At 38.2% G+C, this 27,112-nt stretch overlaps 1 protein-coding gene across 2 annotated transcripts in view; it reads left to right on the forward strand.

Moving 5' to 3' along the window:
* Window positions 1–25,347, forward strand: part of HEATR5B (HEAT repeat containing 5B) — a 51,578-nt gene extending 26,231 nt beyond the window's left edge. For both annotated transcript variants that reach the window (XM_060753978.2, XM_067464479.1), the window contains exons 22-36: window positions 3,982–4,126; window positions 5,723–5,962; window positions 7,346–7,597; window positions 9,615–9,796; window positions 10,438–10,506; window positions 11,664–11,843; window positions 12,332–12,572; window positions 14,066–14,326; window positions 14,642–14,769; window positions 16,605–16,749; window positions 17,691–17,960; window positions 19,945–20,169; window positions 21,571–21,722; window positions 23,650–23,863; window positions 24,790–25,347. In XM_060753978.2, the coding sequence (XP_060609961.2) occupies window positions 3,982–4,126; window positions 5,723–5,962; window positions 7,346–7,597; window positions 9,615–9,796; window positions 10,438–10,506; window positions 11,664–11,843; window positions 12,332–12,572; window positions 14,066–14,326; window positions 14,642–14,769; window positions 16,605–16,749; window positions 17,691–17,960; window positions 19,945–20,169; window positions 21,571–21,722; window positions 23,650–23,863; window positions 24,790–25,094 (3,009 nt within the window). In that variant the 3' untranslated portion in view covers window positions 25,095–25,347. The remainder of the gene's footprint in view (window positions 1–3,981; window positions 4,127–5,722; window positions 5,963–7,345; window positions 7,598–9,614; window positions 9,797–10,437; window positions 10,507–11,663; window positions 11,844–12,331; window positions 12,573–14,065; window positions 14,327–14,641; window positions 14,770–16,604; window positions 16,750–17,690; window positions 17,961–19,944; window positions 20,170–21,570; window positions 21,723–23,649; window positions 23,864–24,789) is intronic.
* Window positions 25,348–27,112: the final 1,765 nt, after the last annotated feature.

Here is a 27,112-nt window from a genome sequence, read left to right on the forward strand (position 1 = left end):
TGGGCCCGAATCACTGTTAGCAAAAAGCTTTGTAGTGTTCGTGTAATTTTCAAAAACAGAAAAGGGAAGAGAGAGATGAAAAGACCAGTGAAATGAATTCGTAGAGATGATATTTTCAGAAAGGATTAAGTCAACAAAATACCTGAGGCAGGGGGATCTATGGTGTCTTTTTCTCTTTCCAGCAGAAGAAGCCTCCTCCATTCTTTCTTGGAAAGTTCCTTCCTCCTCCAGAGAGGGCACTTAGAACTCGCTTTCCCAGTGGCACTTGCAGAGGGTGGCCATTGACAGTTCCTCTTGGAGCATGATGGGAGTTGAAACTTTTCTCTCTCTCTGTATCTTTCAGCCAATAACAAGCCTGGTGGTGTCCATATTATGATTGGCTGAGAATGGACACAACCGGCGACAATAATAAATAAATAAATAAATAAATAAATAAATAAATAAATAAACTTTATACCCCACCCCCATATCCCCAAGGGGGCTGGGGGCAGCTAACATGAGACCAAGCCCAAGAATTACAATACAGCAAAGTAAAATACAAATAAACAAATAATAACATCAAAGTTAAATGCAAACAATAACAAAATATACAATAAAACAAACACGAAATAAAATGGTAGAGGAATTAAACACATTGGGCGGGCCAAATGCAAAGGTTAAAATTGATAAAACCCTGGGTGAGATAAGTAAATGGAGTAATGTGTCTGAAGGGTGACTCAGAAGGGGCGAACAATGGGGGTTGACCTTCACTAAGGGATGAGAGAAAGTGCATCAAGAGGACAGATCTATACTGGGATGGACATGGTATGGGAATTCCCAGAACCCTCTTTTGCAGTTTGACTTTTTAAAAAAAATATTATGTTTAAAACTTAAAATAAATGTAAAAAAAATCAATAGATTAGTGAATTATTTTGAAACTTGGCAGGCGTGCAGTTGTAAATGGGGTCTACAACGGAGGTAGGTTTCATGCAGATAGGCCTTAAAATGGCTGAGGATTAAGCCTTTAAAGTTTCCCATTGTGGCCAATGGACATCTCTGCTGAATGAAACGGAAAGCACCTCTCCCCTTTTGGGTGACTTTCTGGCAAACGAAATGAGGGATCAGACAGAAACTGACTCAAAAACAGTATGCCTTTTGGCCCGAATGCATATGACTAATCCAGAGAGGGTACTTTATGCAGGGGCAGTTATAGAAGGGGAATGAGTTGTGTCAAAAGTGTTTTGACAAGTAGTACTTTTTCCATTCTTTATCTGATACCACTTTTGGGTTTACCTGTTTTTCCTTTAAGAAAATCTGCTTCAGATTTTTATTACCATTTTTGAACTGTTGCATATCTTAAGGCAAAATCCAAACAGATAAGCACTTCGGCATCTCTATGATGTCCTGACCTAAGTTAATTGGGTACCTTTTCAAACATGCTAAAATGCTAGAAGCAAATATGTTTTAAAAACATGTCCTAGCACGCTGGCAACTATTTTGAACAGTGTGCTGCTTTCTTTTGTAGGAGGATTGTACAATCCTCCTGTGTTCAAGTACCTCCTGTGAAGAGAAGCCATGAACCTGATAAATGAGCTGGAATTAATTTATATGGGAGGGAGACATATTTGGATAGGAAGAAAATATGTACCATAAAGCTTTGAAAATTTCTGTATTTGAGTAACATATTTAGGTGTGTGGTTTATATGGTTTATATGGTTATGTAACCCATGTTTTACATTCAAGAGCAGAAGCCTTTTATGACACATCATGTGAACTTCATCTGCTCCTACTTACTTTTCTTTACAAAGCTTTAATACTGTTGCCCTTTGCTGCTGATAGCGTTACCCCAATTGGCAGACAGTGAAATGTCACCTCCTCCACAGTCTGGCATCATGCCTTTAAATATATATATATATATATTGCATTTAGAATATTAGCAATTTTAGCTTTCTTTTAGATACATACTTTGCAAAGAGTGAGTATTTAAAATCTCTGCAGCTATTCAATATATAGAAAATCTTATTAAGGGCTTCTAATAAAAAGAAGAAGAGGAATTGCCATGGAATTAAAGGGCGCTTAAGGTTTAGACTACATTTTACATACAATCTTGTGAGTGTATTGATTGAATAATAATAGTTCAGAAGGCAGACACCACTGAATCATTTGGAAAAGGTCTTATGTTACACCTCCCTTGACCCTCTATGGTGGTTGCTAGCCAAAGCACTTAACTAGTACTTTTATTTGTGGCTATGTTGCATGAAACATTTCTCCCACTGAAAAAATCACATGTAAATTGAAAATAAATCCTTGATCACGGCATTAGCTAGAGTAGCAGTCAGAGTGCAAAGATCTTATAGAAATTCAATGTACTTTGGCTTTGATAGTAAAATATGGATCTGTGGCACTGAATGACTGTTGGGTAGGACTAATAGACATTGGAAAAGTAGTATCCAAGCAGTGCTCCTCTTCATGTCCACCTATTAATGCAAATAAGGTTTGTGTCATCAAAGCCTTTCATAGCCAGAATTACTGAGTTGCTGTGAATTTTCTGGGCTGTGTGGCCATGTTCCAGAAGCATTATCCCCTGACATTTTACCCACATATGTGGCAGGCATCCTCAGAGGTTGTGAGGTATGTTGGAAACTAGGCAATTGGGGTTTATATATCTGTGGAATGTTCAGGCAGTAAGCAGCCAGACCTTGAAGCTGAAAGGCTGTTCAGTGTTAATCAAGGTGGCCAAATGCAACATTCACACTTGCCTCCAACAAACAAGAGTTCTTTCTTCCATCCTGAATATTCCAAAAATATATAAACGCCAATTGCCTAGTTTCCAGCAGCCCTCACAACCTCTGAGGATGCCTGCCATAAATCCAGGTGAAACGTCAGGAAAGAATGCTTCTGAAACATGGCCATACAGCCCGTAAAACTCACAGCAACCTACAAATAAGGCTTTTTTAGCACTAAAAGCAAATTTATAAATTAGTTGAATGCTATCCCTTATTTATGTATTCCTTTGTCAAAGTCTTATAAAGAATTCCATGACTGAAAAAAATTGGTGGGCTGGAAGAACACTTGATCAGAACAGTAGAAGCATATCCCACACTTTCCCACTGAGGATGTTGAGGTACAAACAAAGCAATTGCTCACCACTTACCTTCCCAGTTGGGGAATCAAAACTATGGAATTGCTATCAACGGGATTTCCATACTCCTGTAGCATCCTGGAAATTTGAACCTTGGAGGGAACCTCTAGGATCAGAGTAGGGAAGAATGAAGCAAGCTAAGACTTAGCTCACATGTAATAAGAAACAATGTGAATTAGCTAGGAATAAAAAGCTTCAGTTTGAGATTTGTTCTTATTACTATGGGTAGTGGGAACAAGGCTATGTATGAAACTGCTTCAGGAGCTTGTGTGCGGGTGTTTAAATCACTGAAGAGAGTTTGAACAAACTATGGGTTACTAAAACAGACACCACAGGGAACCATGAGTAGTTTAAAACCCAAATGAGATGTACTTGATCTCCTACTGGTGTACAGAAGGAGAGTAGAGGGGAGACTCAGAAGCCTGATGTTTGTAAAGGCTGAGTCACATTGCAGGAACCTGTGGTTTCCCATTATGTCTGAAGGAAACATAAAAATTCATCATTTTGTGTGGATTGCACAGTGTTTTAAAGGTAGTAATTTCAATTGTGTTTATAGAACATAGTTTTTATTGAACATCTAGATTCCTATATTATAATAGCACTCTTTAAGACATATAATAACTTAGTTTGTTAAGTCTGAATCCGGCTTTATGTTAGTGAGTATGCATGTACACCTATGTAGACTCATCTGAACCTCTTTTTACAGTGTGCACATGTCATCTGATTTACTTTGTTTCCTATGGAAATATTAATACCTTTTCAAATTGTGTGTAATAGAAACTTCAGTCTGTTGAGAAGTTGACTGCCATTAATGAAAATGTACTATTTCTTTGGACTGAGTCAATAAATCATGGTTTCAGGTTCACCTGTGCAGCTCCCACCTGCTTCTGCGTCGGGCTGCAGTAGCCTGTCTGAGACAACTTGCTCAGAGAGAAGCAGCAGAAGTGTGTGAATATGCCATGAGCTTAGCTAAAAATGCTGGAGAAAAAGAAAGCAATGGGATGAGTAAGTTTTCCTTTTATAAGTTCCCTTTAAATGTCAAATCGGATATAGCTGGCATTCTCAACATTTCACATGTGTTTCCCTGTTGTTTCCCATTTTGCCTGACTTCATTTTTTTTAAAAAAGATGAATTTTTCACATTTTGAAAGATTGACTTTTATTTCTTTCCTGATAGTCGATGTTCCAAAACCCCCATGTTGAACTTATCTTTTGTTGATATTTTGACTGAATCCCTAACACTTTATAATGACTTCTAAGTAACAGGAGAGGGAAAGATCTCTTTCTTAAGTTGGAGAACAATATTCATTGCGTTCTCTGCCAAAGAGCACTGGTGCCCCACCAAACGACAAATCCCAAGATTCCATAGCATTGAGCCATGACAGTTAAAAAGTGTTTCAATCTGCAATAATTCTACAGTGTAGATGTACCAAAAATTAAATAACATGGTAATGTATTAACCATTTATACCAACTTTGGAAAACTTCCAGGAAATATATGGACTTATCCGATGAGAAGCCACACAAGTGTAAAATTCAGTTGCACTTTTGCGCTTTGAAACTGAATGTTTATTTTAGTACAATTTATTAACTGAGAATATTTACATTGTAAGGCTGCCATCTTAAATGCTTGAGTGTGGCATAATGGTAATGTATGCTGAAGCATTTGCCAGTGCCTGGACCTACTGCAGGGATCCCACTCCCCAATGATCCTTCATGCCTGGTGGACAGAGGGGAGGGGAATCACAGAACCATATTGTTATGGTCCCTGTAGCAAGGCACAAAGTTGTTTCCATCCACAGAGGTTAGCAGTCTCAGGAAATTGTCTTATTAAATTTTCTGAATTGTAATGCACAAAATATTTTGAGGGAGAGTTTCTATTTGACAGACTTTTGTCTGTGACTGGGCAAATTCAGGCGAGCCCAAAGGTATAAACCATAAAGACCTGGATAGAAACTGATCAACAGATTCAAGGCCAAATTTTCAATTTTATTTTTGAATGTTGGTGGAGACACCACACCCCATTCATGTATACGAATGTACCTTTAGCTATCAGAAACTAAGTAGTACCTAGATTCATCATTTGTTGAGTAATGGATAGGCTGAGATCCTTCCTGAGAACCTTAGCTATAGGAATGTGATGTGATGTGATGTGTGTGTGTGTGTGTGTGATAAATGTGTTAAATTTGTCTCTAGTAAGTTCTTTTCATGGTTTGTAATTTCTTTTTTCTTGACATTTAGAATATAATTGGGGGAGGGGAAGATATTTTTGTTGTAGGACAATTTAATTGCTTTGTAAAATGACATCTATGTTCAAAGATAGCATAGACACATCTGTACTATACACTAGTTGAATAGTAACCAGCTTTACTTCCTGATTCTCTAAAAAAAAAAAAAAAAGCCCCGCAGTGCTACTCAAAATGGTTTCTCCTGGACAGTTTGCACTTCCTAAGTCATTGCCTGTAGTACCTGGTCTGTTTCTAGAAAGGAAATAAATAATTACACAGTGTTTGGCTTGCAGCTAAAGGATTAAAACACTCTTAGGTAATTACCATTTTGAACAAAAAATTAATCTGTGTTGTTAATTGCAAATTGCTTTGCAGATGTTAGTCCTTTTGCTCCAGGTCCTGGTTCCCGAAGGGATATTCATGGTCGGCATCAAGGCATTAATATCACCGAGACTGGACTTGAGGGAGTCCTTTTTGGGATGTTAGATCGGGAAACAGATCGGAAATTGTGCTCTGATATTCATGATACTTTGGGGCATATGCTTTCATCTCTGGCAGTAGAAAAACTCTCTCACTGGCTAAGGTTATGCAAGGATGTCCTTGCTGCGTCCAGTGGTAAGTATCCAAAAATGACTGCATAAATTGGCCAAATGAATGTTATTTGAGTTGTCGATTCTTGGCCAACCTATAGAAGGATTTTATTTAGAAATAATTTTCCTTACAGTTTGTATACTGTTCATTCGGCCCTTACAGATATTAATTATTTGAATATGATATGTTGAAGTATGCCCCTCTGAATTATTGCTTCACATAGTAAACAAATGTCAGTAGTAGAAAGCTTTGTAAAATGGTTCAGTCACCTTTCAGAAGAAGGACATTCCTTAACTGTTGGGCTGCCATTAATAAGTTTCTTCATGTACATATCAAAAATATTATTTTTTAATGTTGCTTTGTTGATTAATTTTGGGATAGGAAACACAGGAAAGGAAGCAGTAGAGAAGACTAAAGAAACTAGGCATGCTAAGGTTCTTTAATTTTCCCTACTGAATTTTTCATTGTAACCCCCAATCATTTACTACCTTTCAAATCACAAACATTGATACAGAACTAAATGCACAGTTAATCCATTTGAGGACTAACTTTCCTGAAATTATATACTCTTGGAAACTATTTTTCTGGGTAATAAAGGTCAACCCATACATTCTAACTCTAAAAGTTCAGGTAGATGCTGATTAGAGTTTTCTACTAATATACAGCAACATCCTAATGTCAGTAGAGCCTTAGGCATATTTAGAAATTAACTTCATAAATAGTCTTAGGTGTGCTTGACTATGTTGATAAAATTGTTTTGAGAACATTGTTTCTGAGATATTAACAAATTAATCAAACTACTTAGTCATGGATCTCTTAATTAATATTTCTTCTGTATTACTTTCTCCCTGGAGTGAATTGAGCTTTTGACTTCTTCGTTTTTTTGTACTTTCTGTAAAACAGTTCTATGGAATTGCATTAGATTCCTGCCAGTTATTTCTTTTCCTGTTGCAAATGAAAAATAATGTCACTGTTTGTGTCATACACAAATATTTCTTCTTCTTTTGTGCATATGTATGGTGACATTTTGAAAGAACCAGCTGGTATTTTGTTTGCTATCCAAGCATTATCATGTACATTTTAAGAAGAAGGTAGGTACGGGCATTTCATATCATGTTTCCCTAGAGCTGAGTAAATACATGTGTGCAATCAAATGGGAAAATGCTTCTTCAGCTTATAAGCATGATTTTTAAAATATTCCAACAAATTTGTCACATTCCTTTTTTTGAATGCATTTGTGGATTTGCTGCAAAATATTGGCAAGTTACTGTGTTTGTGTTGTAACAGAATCTGTTTTATTTTAATTACTTTAATGTTCATTTGTCCAAGTAGCTCTCACTGCATAACCCCATTGTTTTTCTGGTGAAAACATTATAAATGAAGGAATAAATTCTGTATTATTTGTAGACATGACCGCAACGGCTTCATTGGGAGGTGAAAAAGATGAAGATGCAGAAAAGAAGGATGAAATGGATGACGATACAATGTTTACAACATTGGGCGAAGAAGATAAATCCAAGCCTTCAGTGGCTCCTCGGTGGGCTACTCGAGTATTTGCTGCTGATTGCCTCTGTCGAATCATCATGCTCTGTGAAAATGCAAACAAAGTCCACTTTGATCTGGCTCTGGCCCGTTCAGCAAAACTGAGAAACCCTAAAAGTAAGTTCCTGATGCTTTTTGTTGGTAGTGCTGCTTCCTCTTCTTTTCCTTTCTCTCTTCCTCTTCTATCTACGCCTTCTCCATAGTCCTCATCACCACTATTGTCATAATGTGTCACCAGTTCTATGATGCACATAGTCAGAGTCTTTGCTATAATGTATAATATGCAGACTGATTTTCTTCTGAAATTCTTTCTTATGCTCCATTGCAATATGATCTCTAATGTCTTTTCCTTTTCTAAAACCAGCTTGGACACCTGAAACTTCTTACTCCTTATATGGTCAAAGCCTTTGCTGTAAAATTTGGGGCATCTCTTTTCTTGCACGTCCAATATTAGAACAATCTCCAGCATCTCATTTCTTGGATTGTAATATATGGTAATGTTCCATTATCCAACCGGAGGCCACTAGAGGGCAGTAGAGAAAGAGGGATAGTCCATTTTATGGGGGTTGAGAGTGAGTTGAAGGAGTAAAACCATTTCCCCTGTTTTCCCATTATTTCCCCCACCCATGTTCCTGTTGTTTATGAAATGGGAAGGGGGGGGGGAATAACCATAAAAAATGGGGGAAATTGTTATCCTCTTTCAACTCCCCCCACCCAACATAAAATGGACTGTCCTTCTCTCTCTAGCACCCCCTTGTGGTCTTCATTTGGATAATGGAACAGTACCTAAAATATAAAAATATATGATAAAAATACATAATATTTCAAATCTTAGACTGTTTCCCCCCCATTTCATTGGTTTTTAAGGGGGAGTGTTATATTTGGATGGATTCCATTTCTGTATTCTTGAGCAGTTATTTTGATATGCTATCTGTTCCTGGTGATTTATTTATTTCAAGTGCTTTGAGAGGAATTTCTGCCTCATTTTCTAAAGTTGTGGATTCCCTGTCAAAAGGTTCTTCCTTTCAAAGAAATGTGCCATCTTGTCATGTCTTCTATGTAGTTCTTGATTACAAATAATGAAATTTCCTTGGCTTTGGATTAAAACAACAATGAACATTTTGCTGTTCAGGTTGAGTTTCTCTAACCTGTATATGGAATACTTGTATTTGCATATGCATAGTCAATGAGAGGTAGACCTGTTCCAACTTAGAAACAAATTCAACTTAAGAACGAACCTATAGACCCTTTCTTGTTTGCAACTTGGGGACTGCCTGTAATTCATGTGGTGGGAAATTCTAAGCTGTAGAAAGGTAGTTTTAGATAGACAAAATGAGCTGTTTTGAAGTAGCCAGTAGCAAGATGTGCTTCTTGAAATTCAATAGGGACAACATCTTGCCTTTTTCAGTAAATCCCATGACCTGATCCAACGCAAACATTTTGACAAAGGATTTGAGTAACAATATCTTACTGCATTAAACAAACTCATTATTAGTGTTTATTCCTGATCATTTTTCCAAATTCTGTCATTTAAAGTTATTGATTTCATTTTCAAACCCAACTAAATCAAACCTAACATTCCAAACACTGAATAAAAGCCATTACTGCAGAAATCTGGTGACATTCTCTATGCGTCTCCTCTTTGCACTACATCTGTTTTTATAGTCTGAATCAAGCTTTTGTTTTCCAAACAGTATGACTAAATTGTTCCTTTAATCCAAAAGGGCCAATGACTGAACCCTCAGAGAGATCAGATGTTTTGTTGTGAACAGTAGATACTCTCAAGCTTGCTAACCACAGTTTAGATTTTTGTGGTTATGAACAGAACTGTATTCCATGTAAATTTTATTCCCATTTTAATTTGTGATTCAATTGTTGTCAAGAATATTAAGCAAATTCAACTTAACATTGAATGCAGCTTGAATTAGAGATATGTTAAATTCAACTAAAGTCTGGCATATTGTGGCTTTTAAAGCACTGCTAGGACTTGGTTTTTCTTTCAACTAGCTTTGCTGAGATTGTATAATATGTGTGTGTAAAAATGTCACTTCTGTTGATGACTGGCAGGTTGGCAGGCCTGCCCTTGCAGGTGCCTTTTGAAGTAACAGTATGGATTTTCTTGCTTGTCTTTCAGATGACCTTCTAGTACTTCACCTCTCAGATCTTATTCGCATGGCTTTTATGGCTGCAACGGACCATAGTAACCAGTTGCGAATGGCTGGCCTCCAAGCACTTGAAGACATCATCAAGAAATTTGCAGCTGTTCCTGAACCTGAGTTCCCAGGCCATGTGATTCTAGAGCAGTATCAGGCTAATGTAAGATAATGTTTGCATCTGTGACAGTTTAAAATCGATTCCGGAACAATTAACATAACCTTGGGTTTATAAGAATTTTGGCATGATGTTATGTATGACTAATACTCTTCAGTGCATACCAAGAGGACTTTCACAGCTTACTGACAGATCAGAAATTGCTCCATAGAATTTTAGATATGTTGTTTTCTCCACTTAATTATCCCAAACTGATAAAGCTCAAATCAGAGTCTAAATACTAATTGTGGAGCTCTGCCAGCCAATGCTGGTCTCTTAATTGCCCCAAAAACACCGAAGCAATTAATTTATTCTTTACGATCAGCTTAGTCACATATGGGAGGTTCTGGAGATTAAAAGTGTTAGCAGCACTGATTAGAAGTATTAGTGCTAACAGTATTCATTATAATAGCAATTTCAGAATGAAATTTATTTAATAAAATTGTCTTGTTTTGTAGGTATGTCTGTTTTTAAAAATGTTCTACCCCAGTTAAAAATGTAGACTAAAATTTGTTGTCCAGTTCATCATTCTCTCTCACACACCCACATCACCTCAGTAGATATAATAGCTGTAATTGTTAATTAATGCAAACTAGATGGGATTTGGGGAGTTATTCCATCACACTGTTTTCTTCTTCCTCTTGTAGGTTGGAGCTGCTTTAAGGCCAGCTTTCTCACAGGATACCCCTTCAGATATAACAGCAAAAGCTTGTCAGGTACAAAGAAATGTACTGTTGCAACCTGGTTGTAGAAGTAACAGGTTATGGATGTGAAGGGGAAAAATAATAATATATGTCTTCTGGTTTTCAGTTGATTTATAGTGGTCCCATGCATTTCATAGGGTTTTCTTAGGCAAGAAATACTTAAGGGTTTGGTTTTTTAACCAGTTCTTCCCTTTGAAATAAGAGCTTACAGTACCTGGTATTTGTTGTTATTCCTTCTCCAACCAAGTGCTGACCCTTCTTGGCTTCCAAGATCAGACAGGATCTACCAGCTCAATAATGAAATATTATTTATAGAGAGTATTTTAAAAGTATATAAGGAATTTACTTTGGTCATTTAATATAACTTGTAATAGAGGATGCTTCGGGATCGCATCTCCCCCCCCCCCCCCCCATGAACCAGCACAGGCTCTAAGATCAGCCAGGGAGGCTGTCCTCTCTCTTCTATCACCATCCAAGCACAGTTGGTGAGGGAGAGGGCCTTCTCGGTGGTGACCCCCCGTCTTTGGAACACTCTCCCCAGGGAGATTAGGCAAACCCCCACACTGTCCTACTTTCATAGGGATCTGAAAACCTGGATGTTCTAGCAAATTTTTGAGAATAATTAGTCCCTAGGCCCAGTCCCTAAATAGCCAAATAGCATTTTGTCCTGCACTTCATCCACTTCACCAGCCTTATGAGACGCTGTTTGCACTATCCCTTGCCCAACCCTTTTATAGTTGGCCATGTTCATTTTGTAATTCTGGCCATTGGTATGTTGAACCTCTACTGACAGAGCTACAATAAAATAGGTTTTAATAAAAAAAATTGTGTGTTTAACAGGATTTTGGTATTTTATGATGCTTTTAGTTATTGCTATTTTGTGCATTAAGTTAAATTAGGTTGTGTTTACATGGTTGAATGTGTTTATTTTGATGTAATTGTCTGTATGGTTTTCTTTCCAGCAATTGAATATTTGCCTTATATGTTGGAAACCACCCTGAGTCCCTTTGGGGAGATTGGGCTGTATACAAATGAAGTTGTTTATTATTATTATTATTATTATTATTATTATTATTACTTTTACTTTTACTATTATTATTATTACTATTACTATTATTATTTTCTTAAAAGATGGGGAAATAATTTGAATAATTAAATTTCATATTTAGGTGTGTAGCACCTGGATAGGAAGTGGAGTGGTAAGTGACCTGAATGATCTCCGCCGTGTTCACAACCTGCTTGTCTCTTCTCTGGACAAAGTACAAACTGGAAAGGGTTCTTCCAGCCAACTTTATAGAGAAAGCGCCACTACTATGGAAAAACTAGCAGTACTGAAAGCTTGGGCCGAGGTAAGCAATTAGGAATAATATCATTTTTTTCTACCTTATCTGTGGATTGAAGAAAGCAATATATGAACATACTCTGAGTAGTTAATACTTTTTCTCTCTATTGATTATTTCATTGTACAGAACATAACATATCTAAATTAATCTAACATGTTAGCTGGACTGTTGCCATCTTCAAAAAATCAATAATGCTATATAAAATGCAGTACAGCAAAGTACTTTCTGTCAGCAGCCATTATTTCTTGTACTCACATGCCTGTGGTAACAATTTTGAAACGTTTATTTTCAATTTGGTATTTATTTTCATTTCATTCTGAAGAGTCCTTAAAGTAACAGAACACACAGGAGGGGCTATATTGTGCTGCCAATGCTTACTTTTCCACTGAAGCTCTTATAGCAGCTTGCTAGATCAATAGAGCTCTGTGTCCAGTGTAATGAAGCATAGTTGGGAAGGGATGCAACCAACACTTCGTATCAATCTTTTTGTAAAGGTGTATGTTGTAGCTATGAAGATTAAAAAAGAAGCAGATACTAAGCCAAAGAAAGGAGTTAAGAATGGAGGCGATGAAGATGATGATGATTATGGCACAGTTGATGAGCTGCCACCAGACAGCTTAATTACCCTGGTGCAGCCAGAGCTTCCCACTCTTAGTCGCCTCTGGCTGGCTGCGCTTAAGGACTACGCTCTCTTGACTTTACCAGCAGAATTTGCCAGTCAGCTTCCTCCAGATGGTAAGAAATACATTTTATCTCCAAAATTATTATTTATATCTATGTGTAATGCAGATAGGTCCCTTAAAGGGAAAAGTTGTTTTTTAGTACAGTAGACTCTCTGTTAACCGGCACCTATGGGGATTGGTAGATTCTGGTAAATGTAGTTTCTGGCTGCTTGAGAGTTACTATTAAAATAGGCCTAACTAATACTACACCCCATTCTGTGCCATGTTATAAACTCTGTATTGACTTGATACTCATACTGAAATACAGTAATTAAAAGCAAATTGTGACAAATAAAGACAAACTTAATGTAATGTAACACATTTTACAATATTGTGTATATATTTTCATTTTTATTTCAAGTATTGTTTCTTCAATTTGGTTGCTAGTTTCTTGAGAGTTCTACTTGCTTGAGTTCAGATTCACTGAGAATCCACAGTTAAGAACAATTACTGTATAGATGTTACTAAAAATGCATATGTTGCTGTAGAAAAGCTGAGTTTACTGTACACTCACTTAAGCGATCCCTTGTAGCCCGAGGATGATGGTCCTCCGAGAGTAGTGTCTTGGTTGTGGATATGTAGTTGGCGGTGGAACCCTATTCTTGATCCACATGTTTTCTTGCAGTGAGGACATCGGTTTCCCGGCAAAAGGCAGTCCCAATCAGGGTTGACTCGAAACACCTTCCTCTTGGCATGTTTCTCCCTTTCGCCTTCCATTCGTGTCTCTTTGAATTCTGCAGCACTGCTGGTCACAGCTGACCTCTAGTTATAGCACTAAATGGCCAGGGCTTCTCAGTTCTCAGTGTCTATGCCACAGTTTTTAAGGTTGGCTTTAAGCCCATCTTTACATCTGTACTGTTCAATAGCCTTCATATATATACTTTGCTGTTATTTATTCATTCTGGAAAATTGCAAAAGATTTAGCACAAGCCTGCACTGACTGTCTTCAATAGAACTTCTTTCAAAGGTAAACAGTGAAGTAAATACAATCCTCTGACCTTAGATGCTGTCCTCACATCTAGGTATTGCTTGATATCTGCAGCGTCAAATAATGACCTTACTTGTGTGAATGAGCTATCACAGACCCAATTTTTGATAATTTTTGACAATTCAGATGCGTTTCAGTTGTGTTGTTAATCTGCAAGTCCTTGATTGTAACAAATGGTCAAATGGTGCATATGTTTGTTTGAACAAGTCTGAAACAATGATATCTTGTAAGCAGCTCTGAGTCCCCTTTGAGGTGAGAAGGGCGGCATATAAATTTAGTTAAGAAATAAATAAATAAACTGGCTGAAGATGCCGTGAAAAGTAAAGTAAAGTAAGTAAGTAAGTGATAGAACTGACCACCATCTGAAGAATTCTGAGTGTACATTTTCTTTTGGAAGGTTTGTCAGATTCTTTATTCTTAGATTGATATGGTATCATCAAAATGTAATTATTATTCCAAATACTAAGTCACATATAGTTGCCATTGACGTTGTTCTGTTTACCATCACACATTAATAGGTGGAGCATTCTACACTCCAGAGACAATTGATACCGCTCGACTTCATTACCGAAATTCGTGGGCTCCAATTCTCCATGCAGTTGCGCTTTGGTTAAACAGCACAGGATTTAATGCTTTGGAAACTACAGAAGATGCACCTACAGGAGTATCTAATCCACAGAATCGTGCCACATCAATCATGTTAAACCCAGCACCTGGAACACCTCCTTCCACCAAACCTTTGCAAGAAATAAACAAGGATAGAATGCACTTGATTTTGGGTAATATTGTACACTGCTGATTCAGAACAACTACTGCTGTATATTGTATGAGAGAAATACTGTTGATTAGTGGCTTCTCAGATTGTGATAGTACTAATAATAGAGATATTCCTGTTTTCAAGAGCAGTCATGTTTTTGTTTCGCTTTATGAGAATTGTGAATTGTTGGATCCGATATCCACAGTCTTAGACATGAGATTCAGCAATAAGATCAATGTTTTATATATGTGCAGATATTTGCAAGAGTTGTGCTTTTTTATCCTTTGCTACTGAGAATTTTGCATTTGCCAACAATCTAAAATACTTCGTCTTTCAGGTGTTAGCATACAGTTTCTCTGTTCTCCTCGACCAGAAGAACCTGTTGAACATGTTATGTCCTGTTTAGAAGCACTGCATACTTTACTCGATTCCACTTGTGCTAGAACCCATATTGCAGAGGATCAGGTATAGTTACTGAATGCTGTAACTGTAGATGATTAATTGTAGAATGTTAAAGGAACCTTTGATTGTTCCTCTTGGAATGGAAAGGTTTGTGAAATGGTATAGTCATGTCCTAATTCTAAGGACAAGGACAGAGCCAGCATGCTACCATGGTTTTAACATTATAGAACTCCTGGAGAGCAGTCATAGAAAGCCCCTGATCACACCCCAAAGACTTAGATCAAGGCATGTATAATCTTGCCACGAAAACCTTAGGGTAGGGTTGCCATACGTCAGTAAATATCAATGAATTGTTTGTTGTACCAGCCATAGGCCATGACATCAAATAATACATACCATTTAAAAGTACAATAAGCACTTACCAATATAAACATTAAAACTTATTCTATATACTGGCTCTTTAAAATGACAGTAGCAGTGGCATAGTAGCAATAACATTTTCTGATTTGTGTTATCCCTAACTATCTCCATTTCCATTTCTAGCCTCTGTTGTGGGCTTTACTAATTTAACTCAGAGTTTTTGGGCTGTGACTGCAAATGTGGCAACCTTTAATGTTATATTTTTGAAATAATTCGCTTACAAGTCATGGATAACTGCTGGGTACAGGTAACTTTATATAATGGCTTCCATAAGGGCCATTATATAAAGGGCAATGTAACATATAATGTATTAAATCTTTTCTTTTCCCTGACTCACAAATACAAAGTCGTTGGGCATGAGGGATCCTTCTATATCTCCCCTTTAGCCACCCTGATGGCATTATTTGGAAGCATAGGGCTGTAAATGCTTTTCTAAGGGCAAAAGACCCATATGTCAGTGTCGGATTGAAGGAACAGAAACAACAACACCCTAAGCCAGTGGTTCTCAACCTGTGGGTCCCCAGATGTTTTGCCCTTCAACTCCTAGAAACCCTAACAGCTGGTAAACTGGCTGGGAATTTTGGGAGTTGTAGGCCAAAACACCTGGAGACCCACAAATTGAGAACCACTGCCCTAAGCCCATTTTGTAGTGTCAGCAATGTATTACACAGCATTTTTCCTTTTTCATCACCTAGAGCTCTTGAAACCACACAGAGGGCCCCACAAGAAGCAGACAATATCCTCTCCCAATGCTGCTATTCTGCCAGTTGAAATCCAGTGTTGGATACTACCTTTAATTCCCCAATTTAATGCATGATTTTAAAGAAAGAGCTGAATTTCAAATTTGTTCTTTGAATACTCTAGTTCAGGAATGTCAAACACATTTTCCTTAAGGTCCACATCAGCCTTATGGTTATCTTCAAATGACCGTTGAATCCATGAATGGAGAATCCATAGATACAGAGGGCCAGTTATTATTTTTTTACTTAGTGGTTGGTGCTCTTTAGTTTTTGCACAGTTTGGGTCCCAGATGTTACTGACCAACAACTCTGATCACTTGATGATATGCCATGTGGGTTGGGGATAATGGGAATTGCAACCCAACATGGTATACCATCCATTGTGGCTCTGAGGTTGGGAAAAGGTTAAAGGGTATTTTAAAGTCAGACATCATATGATGACAAAAACTTGGCAAAGTGGGTTTTGAAAAATAAAAAAATTAAAATACTTTTACAAAGAAAAGAAAGTTGAAGATAAGTTAGTAGAAAAAGTTAAGCATATGGGGGTTGAAAATGGATGATTATTTATTGTATCCTTCATAATTGTATACTTCCAAATAGTGAATGCTCTGAATAGCCTTTTTGATGCAAATTGAATGAGATATTGATTGGATGAACAGAAAATTTGATTTTTGATTTTTGAAGCATCATAACTTTTTAATACGTTCAGTGTTAAAAATTATTCTTTCTTTATGATAGCTACTTGGTGTTGAACTTTTGAGTGTGCTTCATCGGCTCCTGTTGACTTGCAATCCTCCTTCAGTCCAACTCCTAGTCACAGGCGTGGTGCAGCAGATTATTAGAGCAGCTCAGGACCATTTGCAAGAAAAAAGAAACACGCTGAGTAAGATATGCATGTTGGTTATGTCTGCAACACCTTTTTTGGATTAGATAGTAATAAAATACATTGGAATAATGCTTTCCTTATGAAAATAGGGCATGCAAAATTCTCAATTTAGCATATTAGTATAATAGCCCCAGTGTGTAAGTTGTGCCTTTCACTGGAGAGTTTGCAAAATATTCAAAATATGAACAAGGAAAAGACTTATAGAAAAAGACAAGAAAATTACTTTTGCCGCTGTAATCCTGATTCCTGCTCATATGTGGATTGTTTTTTATTCTAGACGTGTAACCCATCAACTAGTCAACCATGTAGGTTATTTATGAGAACAGTCATACTATACTGTATGCTGACTCATTAAAATGGTTTTGATGGAATTACGATTATTTCTTGCATGAATAATAAGAACAAGACATCTTAAACATTTATTCTCCTTTTATTAGAAAAAGTGTTTGTTTCAGCCTTTCAAAAAAACCTGTGGGTTTTTTTTTGGCGGGGGGGGGGGGGCTTATATTTTCCATGTTTAATTTTTCTCTCTCTTAGCTTATTTTTTTCATTTGCAAAGAGGATATAAGTACTAAAGACAACCCAGCTGAATAGTTTTAATATGTAATGATTCACATTAATGATCTTTGACTGTATGCTATTTCCCACAGTTTCAGAAAGGAAGAGATTCATACTTGTGTGTGTTAGTTAGCTTATGACATCTTTGATTCTGCATTCACCAGTTTCTAAAAGGCACAAGAAGCAAAAGTACAGTTAGAAGGAAGCGAAAGTACATTTAGAGCCTGTACTTTCATTCTTGATACTGTTTTTGAAATAAGAAGTGCCCATATTTTCACTTTTATTACCCATTATGCAATGTTATATTCACCTTTCTATCTTGCCTGTAATGCGTTCCCCCGGTGTATTCTAATACATGCTTTTATGCTCCTTTGTTTTAGATGAGGAAGATGCAAAGGAAAAAGAAACTAGTACTATAGTTGGTGAAGGAGGAGAAAGTGGGGGTCTTGTGCCTGGCAAATCTCTTGTATTTGCTGCCATGGAGCTGCTGATGTTTATCCTAGTGCGGCACATGCCCCACCTGAGCACAAAAATGTCAGATTCTCCAAGTCATCTCTGTAGCAGGACCCAGCTCCCAGAGGAAAGCGCTCGCCTTGTTGCTGCTACTATTTCCATTCTGTCTGACCTGCCTACTCTGTGTTCTCCAGCTGGTAATGCCATAAATTTGAATTAATGTTATTATGCTTTGGTAAATCAGGAGAGGTACATTGTAAGAATGTACCTATAACAAAATTGCATAATATGTAATGGGAGGAGTGGGGCTCACCAGAACTCATTGTCTCACAAGTGACATTCTTATCTGTCTAGTTACAGAATCCTTTGGAATGTCACAGGTTTGCATCTTTGGTTGTATTTGAAATTTGCATGTAGTTCTTGCAAATTCAAACTACTGCAGTTTCTTCCTCTTTAAATAAGCATTGACCATCTAAAAATGTGAGAACCGCCTTTTGACATAACATTTTAGGGGATTCTGCATATATTTTTTAGAAAATTCAGGGTCAGAATTTAAAGAATTGTGGCAATCAAAGTACCAATTGGTGTCAAATCCACACACAAGGCTGCCATTGGAATGTAATGGACAGAGACCCAAATACCCTAAAACAGTTGTTCTCAAACTCTGCTCAGAGGCCGTGGGGCTCCGTGAAGCAAATTGAGGATCTGTGCACTTCCTACCTCCCCCCTCCCCCTAAACAGGTACAGCCAGAAGCCCCCTCCAGTGAAGCCCCCACTGTCAAAAGCGCCCCCTCACCATGTGAAAGTAGCAGAAAGAAAGAGAGAGAAAAAGGCAGACAGAAAGGAAGGAAGGAAGGAAGGAAGAGAGAGAGAGAGGAAGGAAGAGGGGGGAGGGGGCAGGCAGAAAGGGAGGCAGGCAGGAGACAGGCACGCACCCTTGGGAAGGCAGTGAGGGGTTTAAAGGCGCAGAGTAAGGAGGCTGCAGGCCCCATGGAGGTTCATGGATATATAGCACTTTGGCATTGCGGGGAGGGTTAAGCCTCAGAAGGACGGCTTGTTGCCCAAACCCTTTTTCCTGCACTCCCATGTTATCCAAAACATTATTATTATTACAAAGGCTCGATGCCCATCTGTTGGGAGTGCTTTGATTTGTGCTTTTCCTGCATGGCAGAGGGGGTTGGACTGGATGGCCCCTGGGGTATTCCACTGAAATACTGTTAAGTTTATGTTGGTTAAATTTGTTCTTCATTTCAAATATTATAGTGTTTGCGCTTTCCCTTTTTTGGTCTACAGATGAGATATGTGCACTGTGCAAAGGAATTTGTTCATTTTTTTCCCAATTAGTTCACACAAATTCTGTCACTGGCCTGGCCCATCTATCAAATTTTAAAATGCCATGCAGCCCCTGTGTCCAAATGTTTGCCCATGCCTGATATATATACATTATATATAATATACTATCTAATATATAAACATTTATTGGGGCTCCATGAAAAACGTTTCCTTGAAAAAGGGCTCCACAGCTGAAAACATTTGAGAACCGCTGCCCTTAAGGCACCAGATCCTGTCTGATCTTGGAAGCCAAGCTGGGTCAGCCTTGGTTAGTAACTGGATGGAAGACTCTCAATGAAGTCAGGTACTGCAGGTCAGCCATTCCCACATTTTTCAGCCATAGAACCCCTCAGAATACTCCCTCTCCCACCCCCATCCTCCGGAATCCTAACTCTGTATCTGATTTTCCATTGGAACACTTACTCTGTCTCTAAGCATTGTGAATCCACAAAGTTCTTCCTTCTTTCATCTATTCCTACTGCCTGGGTGTTTTGTATAATGTAGTAGATTTGGAAATAAAGAGAAAACATTTTAAATATAACGATGAACCTTTATTTTGGTACAAGAAAATATTGGATTCAATCACAAATCTTTTTTTGGTACAGGAAAATATTGGATTCACACCTGAAGTGATAAATGGAATTGTTTCATTTTAGTACTTAAAATAGTTTTGAAATTGGGCTTTTATCAGATACTATGGCATGAATGACAAAAATTTCCCCAGCAAATGAGAATAAAGTAGTGCTACTTGATGAAGAGCGCTGTCTCCCACAAAATTGCGGGTCATACCTGTTGGGTACCATTTTATTATTACAGTGAGCTGCAAGAAAGGTCTTTTTTCTTTTTCAGGATGCATGACTATATTGCCCACCATCCTATTTCTGATCATACAAGTGTTGAAAGATACTGCTGTAAAAACAGTAGGAAATCAGGTTCCGTTGCCAGTCACGGCTGCACTCCAAGGTCTGAAAAACATTGTTACTCTTCCAATGGCTGTGAATGAAGAAATTCACAAACAGTGGACAAATATTATTCGCAGCACTCTGGCTTCAATCTTAGACTACTCTCAGCCAGGTAATTTGCATTCAGTCATTTTGAGATAGTTTTTAAAACTCATAGCTCTGTTATGGGAAACAAAGCTAATGTACCTATTTCTCATTCTATACACTGTAGAATTAGGAGTAAGGAATTAAAGGCAAATATTGAGGAATCAAAATCATTGTTGCTCTGCTGTCTTTGATGCCTTAAAAGTTTGTACCTTTTCTATATCTGGGGAAAGTATTTATGTGGATGTGTAATTCAGGTCTTTATAATCCAGGGTGAGGAGAGTAAAGTGACAAAAGCCAGTATCAATATATGTTTTATGAATAAAGAATAATGTTTTCATATAGATCAGTAAATTTTAAGGCCGCTTTCAGCAAATTATCAAGCACGAATCTCAGTTGCAACCACTTCCATGCTACATCATAGTGCTACATGTTGGGCAAGTGGGCTTATTAACAAAAGACTCTCCTCATAAATGTACAACAAAGTAACCTATCAGCAGCAACATGACTCAACACCAGAATCCTAAAGTAATAAAAAGAACAAAAACACACAAACCAACGTTATCTCTTCTATAGGAGGCTTTTCTTTGTGGTAAAATAACATGGTTGCACTATTTACAAAAATAAGGTTTCCATAACACATATAAATAAATAGATAGTAGCTTTACACACAGTAGCCTTCACACTGGAGCTTTCTCACACTAGGCTTCTCTCACACAAAGGTTTACCTCACACTCCTGAGGACAACACTAGCTTTGGCCCACTAACTCTAACAGGCTTCAGCCTACTCACTTTCCTCAGGACGGTATTAGCTTTGACCCACTGACTCTAACAGGCTTCGGCCTACTAACTCTTTCAGTGCTTGACTTACACTTTTGTAATAAAAAATACCCAGCTAATTTTTAATATTTCTAACACGACACTACAAGTTGAGCATCGCTTATTCCAAATGGTTGGCATCAGAAATGTTCCATAGTTCAGGGTTTGTTTGTTTTTTTAAATTTATAATATGTATATATACTGGAATATGTTGGAGATGTTACCCAAGCCTGAACATGAACTTATTTTATTTTGTATACACTATGCACACATAAGCCTGAAAGTAATTTGATATGAAGTATTTTCAGTAATTTTGTCTGAGTCATCAGAAAGTGAGGGTGTCAGTATTTCATCCACCAACATGGAAAAAAATGGATTTTGACATTTCAGATAAGGGATACTCAACCTGTATGTATTTTATTATTAGCCACGGAAATATCAGCATGGAAGTATTGTAAAGCATTACATAACTTTTCAGGGAGAAATATTGTGCATTTCCCAGTTTCCTCCTAATTGGAAAAAGCTCAATTGCACTTTCCTATTACTTACCTTTTTCAGCATAACCTTTTGTCCTGTTCTCACTTGTGTGCATCTGTGTATTTTTCCCCAGAGGCCTCAAAGCCTATTTTAGATGAAGTAAGCATGCTCACAGCTATTGCACTATTCCTTTGGTCTGCAAGCACAGAAATAATTGGAGTGCAGTCATTACAGAATGGCTGCATGAATAGATTCAAGGCTGCACTGAATTCTCCTGATCCTTGGGTAAGTCATTCCTATTTGCCCTAACCAGCATTTCTTGAAATGCTGCCATTGGCTCATTCAAGCTTCATATAGATTGACCTTTTGACTGCATTTATGCAAATTAATTTATGTAGAGCTATAGAGTATGTGCAATTATTTTGGTTTCTAGTTCATTGCTAACTAATGTGGTATGAAAATTGGAAAAGTAAAATGTCATCCTACTAAAAAGCTCACTTATTTCTTCTGTGTTGTTAGAACTACATAAATAGTACTGATGTTTAGTACTGTTTGGCTTGGCTTTTCACATTTGTGCATGCATCTGTCATGCACCAGTCCATCAGCCATCTACAGAAAATATATTTTTCACTGGAGAACATTGTTGGCTAGATATATTTAGATGACAGTGTATACATCCACATTTAATCTTGTTCCCCTATGTTTTGGATGCTGTGCGAGTAACATGCTGTTGTTCATATCAGCCATAATCCCCCAAAGGATTTATATATAAGAACATGATCCTCTCTATGAATTCCCTTTGTATGAATCAGGTTATTAAGAACACAGCATGTGGGTATTGTGCACATAGTGGAGAATGTGTTTTTTTCTTTTTGAAATTGAAAAAAAAGCTATTGTAGAGTACCCTGTTATTCATGCTGAGCTTTCCAAATGTACTTAGCATTGACTTTTATACCATTTATTACTTGCCATTACTTTGGCTTATGGCAAAGCTGTGAATGAGCAACCTCCATATAGATGTATATATCCTGGGCCAGCTATTTGTGTAGTAGAAGGAAAAAGAGAGGGAGAGAGAAGGAGAGGTGAATTCCTGATAGTTGGAGTAGGGTGTGTTATTTTAGATGGGTTGCTGCTGAGAAGGGAACAAGTAACCCTCCTTGCATGTTTAAACTCCTCGAATAAGCATCCCTTTTATCCCCCAGCATCACTATTTGTTTTATGTTTCCCACTAACAACCATGAGAGATGTTTTCAAAACTGAATTGTGTAAACTGACATGATAGTTGTTGGAGTGGTCAAGCATTTCTGTGTTCTCAAATAATACGCTGTGTCCAGGTTGGTTCATCAGGTGCTCTGCTATGGCTGACCTGAGGTTAAAATAGTCTCTGCAGTGCCGTTCATGTTCACTGGTTTGTGTTTGGGCACTGCGTTTGGTGGTCCCTATGTAGGCTTGCCAGACTACCCAGAGAAGCCTTGAAATTCACAAACATGTGGACAATTTCAACAGAAAGGAAGAAACCGCGAAAATGAACAAAATCTGGCTACCAGTATTTTAAAAAAACTCTAAAATCAGGACAGTAAATAAAGAGCAACACTAAAAAACAGGAGAATTCCAGACAAGAATCAATCAGGGCCAGCTAACACCTCCCAACAAAGGATTCCCCTAGGCAGCAACCAGCCAGGTGTTGAAGCTGCAAGGCCATTAAATGTTAATCAAGGTGGCCAATTGCAACATTCACACTTGCCTCTGGCAGACAAGAGTTCTTTCTCCCACCCTGGGCATTCCACAGATATACAAACCTCACTCGCCTAGTTTCCAACAGACCCTTCAACCTTTGGAGATGCCTTCCATAGATGTGGGCAGGAGATAATGCTTATGGAACATGGCCATACAGATTGGAAAACTCACAGCAACCCAATGTGACTCATGTTTCAGGGTCTTCCCCAGCTCCACTTTAGGTAACAAATGAGTGAATATAAATAATGAATTTCTGAGCACAAGCTGTCTTTTGAGGGAAAATAATTACATAAGGAAAGATCTTTTCAAGTTCATTATTGAGCAATAGTTATTCCTCATAGTTAGTGGCACCATTCTCTTTCTCACTTTTTCTTCTTGGATAATTAGTATTTCAATGTTATTTACTCAATAGCGCAACACCATTTGCTGCAAATCCTAAAATGACCCAGCAGCGCTATATTTATTCTGATTCTAGGTTCAGGCCAAATGCTACCAGCTTTTACTTTCTGTATTTCAACACACCAACCGTGCCCTTGCAATTCCATATATCCATTCACTGGCACCGATGGTGGTTGAGAAACTGAAGAGTGTAGAGAAGAACCGCCCAAGCAACAAAACAGAACTTCTAGCGGTTCAGGAAGGAATTAAAGTTCTTGAAACCCTTGTTGCACTTGGAGAAGAACAGAACAGTAAGTAATTTGTTTTCCTGGGAATGTCATTATCTGGGACCAGTAATCATGCAAGAGCAATAGTGCCCTTTCAGTTTCATTCTGTTTCTATAGAATATTTTCCTATTGCATTTATTTCTTATGGACACGGAACTTTGGTAAGAATAGGCAAATGGCAGGCAATTAAGTCTTCCCGCTGGTGGAACTGTTTTCAGCAGTGAAACCAGAAAGAGGTCATCACCCTGCTTTACAATCCAAAATGTGCCCTCCAAATCTTCTCCATTGGATTGAAGGACCCCCTAGAGCAAAATTTTTGAGAGATGCAAAGGAATTACAGGGGGAAAGAGAGGAGAAAAGCCCACAGTGCATATCTCCCATGCTTTTAATGTCTTGCCTGTTTATGTGAATGTATGAAACAAGTATACATTCCTTTTATTTGACACAGACAGAAATTTCTATTAAGTGCAAGGCAGCCTGTGTAGACAGGAACCTACACAAATTCTTCAAAACGCTTGGGGATTCTGCAACAGGGTATCTGTCTGTGGCAAAGAAATCTGCATTGCCACAGGGTCCATGCTTTGTGATATGCTATGCTAATTCTCTTACCTCTGTTCAGCTGATGAAAATAGTAGGGTTTTTTTGAAGCACCTATTCTTCTTGTGGCTATATATTGCTTCGTGCAGTTTTATGCTATACCTGTCCCCATGGTAACAGAGTACCTTGGGGAGTATTTGGCTGTTCTGGAACGGAGCACAGTGGGAAGTTGTGAGGAGGCCCTAAAAATAGTTCTCCTACTCTCTGCCATTAGTCTTTTTGCATTAGTATTAGGGGAAAATGGATTGGCAACTTTTGATTTTTTAAAAATATAATGGAAATAAATTAAGATACAATTCTGAATTCATGTCCAAGTTCAAAGTATCTAATTTTCATTATGCTCTTTGTTTTAGGAGTTCACTTGCTTGCTCTTCTTGTTCCCACTCTCATATCATATTTGCTGAATGAAAATGCCTTCCCGTCTGCACCTGTGGTGTCCAAAGAACTTCATGAGTTTGCCCTCCAAGACCTAACACGCATTGGGCCTCTCTATCCACACGCATTTAAGACCGTAATGGGTGCAGCCCCTGAACTGAAAACACGGCTGGAAACTGCAGTGCGAGCGAGTCAGGCAAGCAAAGCAAAGGCAGCTGCCCGGCAACCACCACCCACAGTACATTCCACTCCGACAATTAAACTCAAAACTAGCTTTTTCTGATTTATTCCTGTCTGAACCAATCATTTAATTGATCACCAAGCAAAGCATCATTCCTATTGCATTGCTGTATAGCACGTTGTATTTTTCCTTGTTTGTCATAGCTGTCCATTAGAGGTGGTGTGTTTATATGTTATGATTTGAAACCTCTGTGTTAGAAGAGACATGATATTATCTGAATGTACATAATTTTTATGAAATGGAATATCTTTGATCATGCCTTTGAGTTAATGTTAAACTATCTCCTGTAACAAAGTATTTTGTTTGGCATTTGTCTTTCTTTATTTTTAGAAGATTGATGTGCTCAAGGGAAGTGTGCAATTTGAGAAGCTTACTGATTACATAAGGTTGCTGATAGGTTGTGGAATAGAAAATTGCTGTTGATTGTGATTTATCCCTGAAAAATTTAGGTGGCTTAATGCATATAATAACTATTTACAACAGATATGATAGGTTGGGATTCCAGGTTGAAGGAGGACTCTTTTTCCCTCTCTGCCCTCTACTTTCTACTCTGTTGGAGAAAACAGATCCTATGGCTATATTTGGAGCCTTTGTTTTATTCCCCTGAATTGCTGTGCTTGTGATCACTATCTTGATTTAGGAAATATCTTGTGTTTTGAACTCAAAAGATGACATCTAATTGGACCTCAGCCTAATTACCATCTGAGAGGTTAAGTGGCTGAAGAACATTCTACTCTTTCTAACACAAAAAAGGGTTGTAATACTAGGCTGAATCTAGATGTGCCCTCTCTTTAGGCAGAAGGACTTATCCTGATTTGCTGTGAAATCCTTGCATTGGAAAAGTGAAATGGCATCCAGAATTGTATTGCTTGCACAATCTTACTTACTTACTTACTTAGGCAATCCCTCGTTGTCCGAGTAGGATAATCTTCCAGGATCAGTGTACTGGCAGTGGGTCCGTAGGTGATTGTGGAGCCCTATTCTTGATCTGCATTTTCTCCCGCAGTGATGGCATTGGTTTCTAGGTGGAAGGCGGTCTCGGTCAGAGTTGGCTTGATGCGCCTTGCTCTTGGCACATTTCTCTCTTTTGCCCTCCATTCGTGCCTCTTCAAATTCTACAGCACTGTTGGTCACAGCAGTGCTGTGACCAGCAGCTGGAGCATTCAAGGGCCAGAGCTTCCCAGTTCTCAATGTCTATGCCACAATTTTTAAGGTTGGCTTTGAGCCCATCTTTAAATCTCTTTTCCTGTCCACCAACATTTCGTTTTCTGTTCTTGAGTTCGGAGTAGAGCAACTGCTTTAGGAGAAGGTGGTCAGGCATCCAGACAACGTGGCCAGTCCAGCGGAGTTGATGGCGGAGGACCATTGCTTCAATGCTGGTGGTATTTGCTTCTTCACGCTGACATTTGTCCGCTTGTTTACCCAATCTCTTCTACATTGATCACAGTTCCATGGGATAGCATACCTACCACAATTTCTTACAACATTGTATCTCTGGATCCAACCCAGTATATTGAGATTGCAGATGTAGCTGTAGTCAGTTGTGTTTTCTCTAAAGCAGTCAGAATGTTGTTAAAAGTTTACATATTCACAGCCAGCCTGAGCTATTAAGACTATTGATTAGAGAAGTGCATGGTGGAAAAGTTACAGCCTGAGACATCCTCTCTCCTCCCCCCCCCCCCCCCCCCATTATTAGTTTCTTACCAAAGCAGGAGTCAGGCAAGCAAAGCAAAGGACTAGCCAATAGGAATAGTTAACTTGTGTTCCATTTTATACAACAGTGCTTCCTCGGTTATTTCTGCCTGAGTTTCCCTCCAATGCTTCAGAGGGTATTTATGTGTCTTCAAGTTGCCTGTTAACTCATGGCAATCATATGAATTTCATAGAGGTGGTTTTTCCACTTTCTCTGAAATACAACCGGAATCACCTGATATTCATTGGTGGACTCCAAACCAGACCTGACCCTACTTAGCTTCCAAGATCAGACAGGATCTGATGCCTTTAGGGCCTTAGGGGCTGGTGCCATATTTTTGTCCATTGGCTACAACTGTTTCTTTCTT

Source organism: Anolis sagrei, chromosome 1, assembly GCF_037176765.1.
Source record: "Anolis sagrei isolate rAnoSag1 chromosome 1, rAnoSag1.mat, whole genome shotgun sequence".
NCBI classification, from domain to species: Eukaryota; Metazoa; Chordata; class Lepidosauria; order Squamata; family Dactyloidae; genus Anolis; species Anolis sagrei.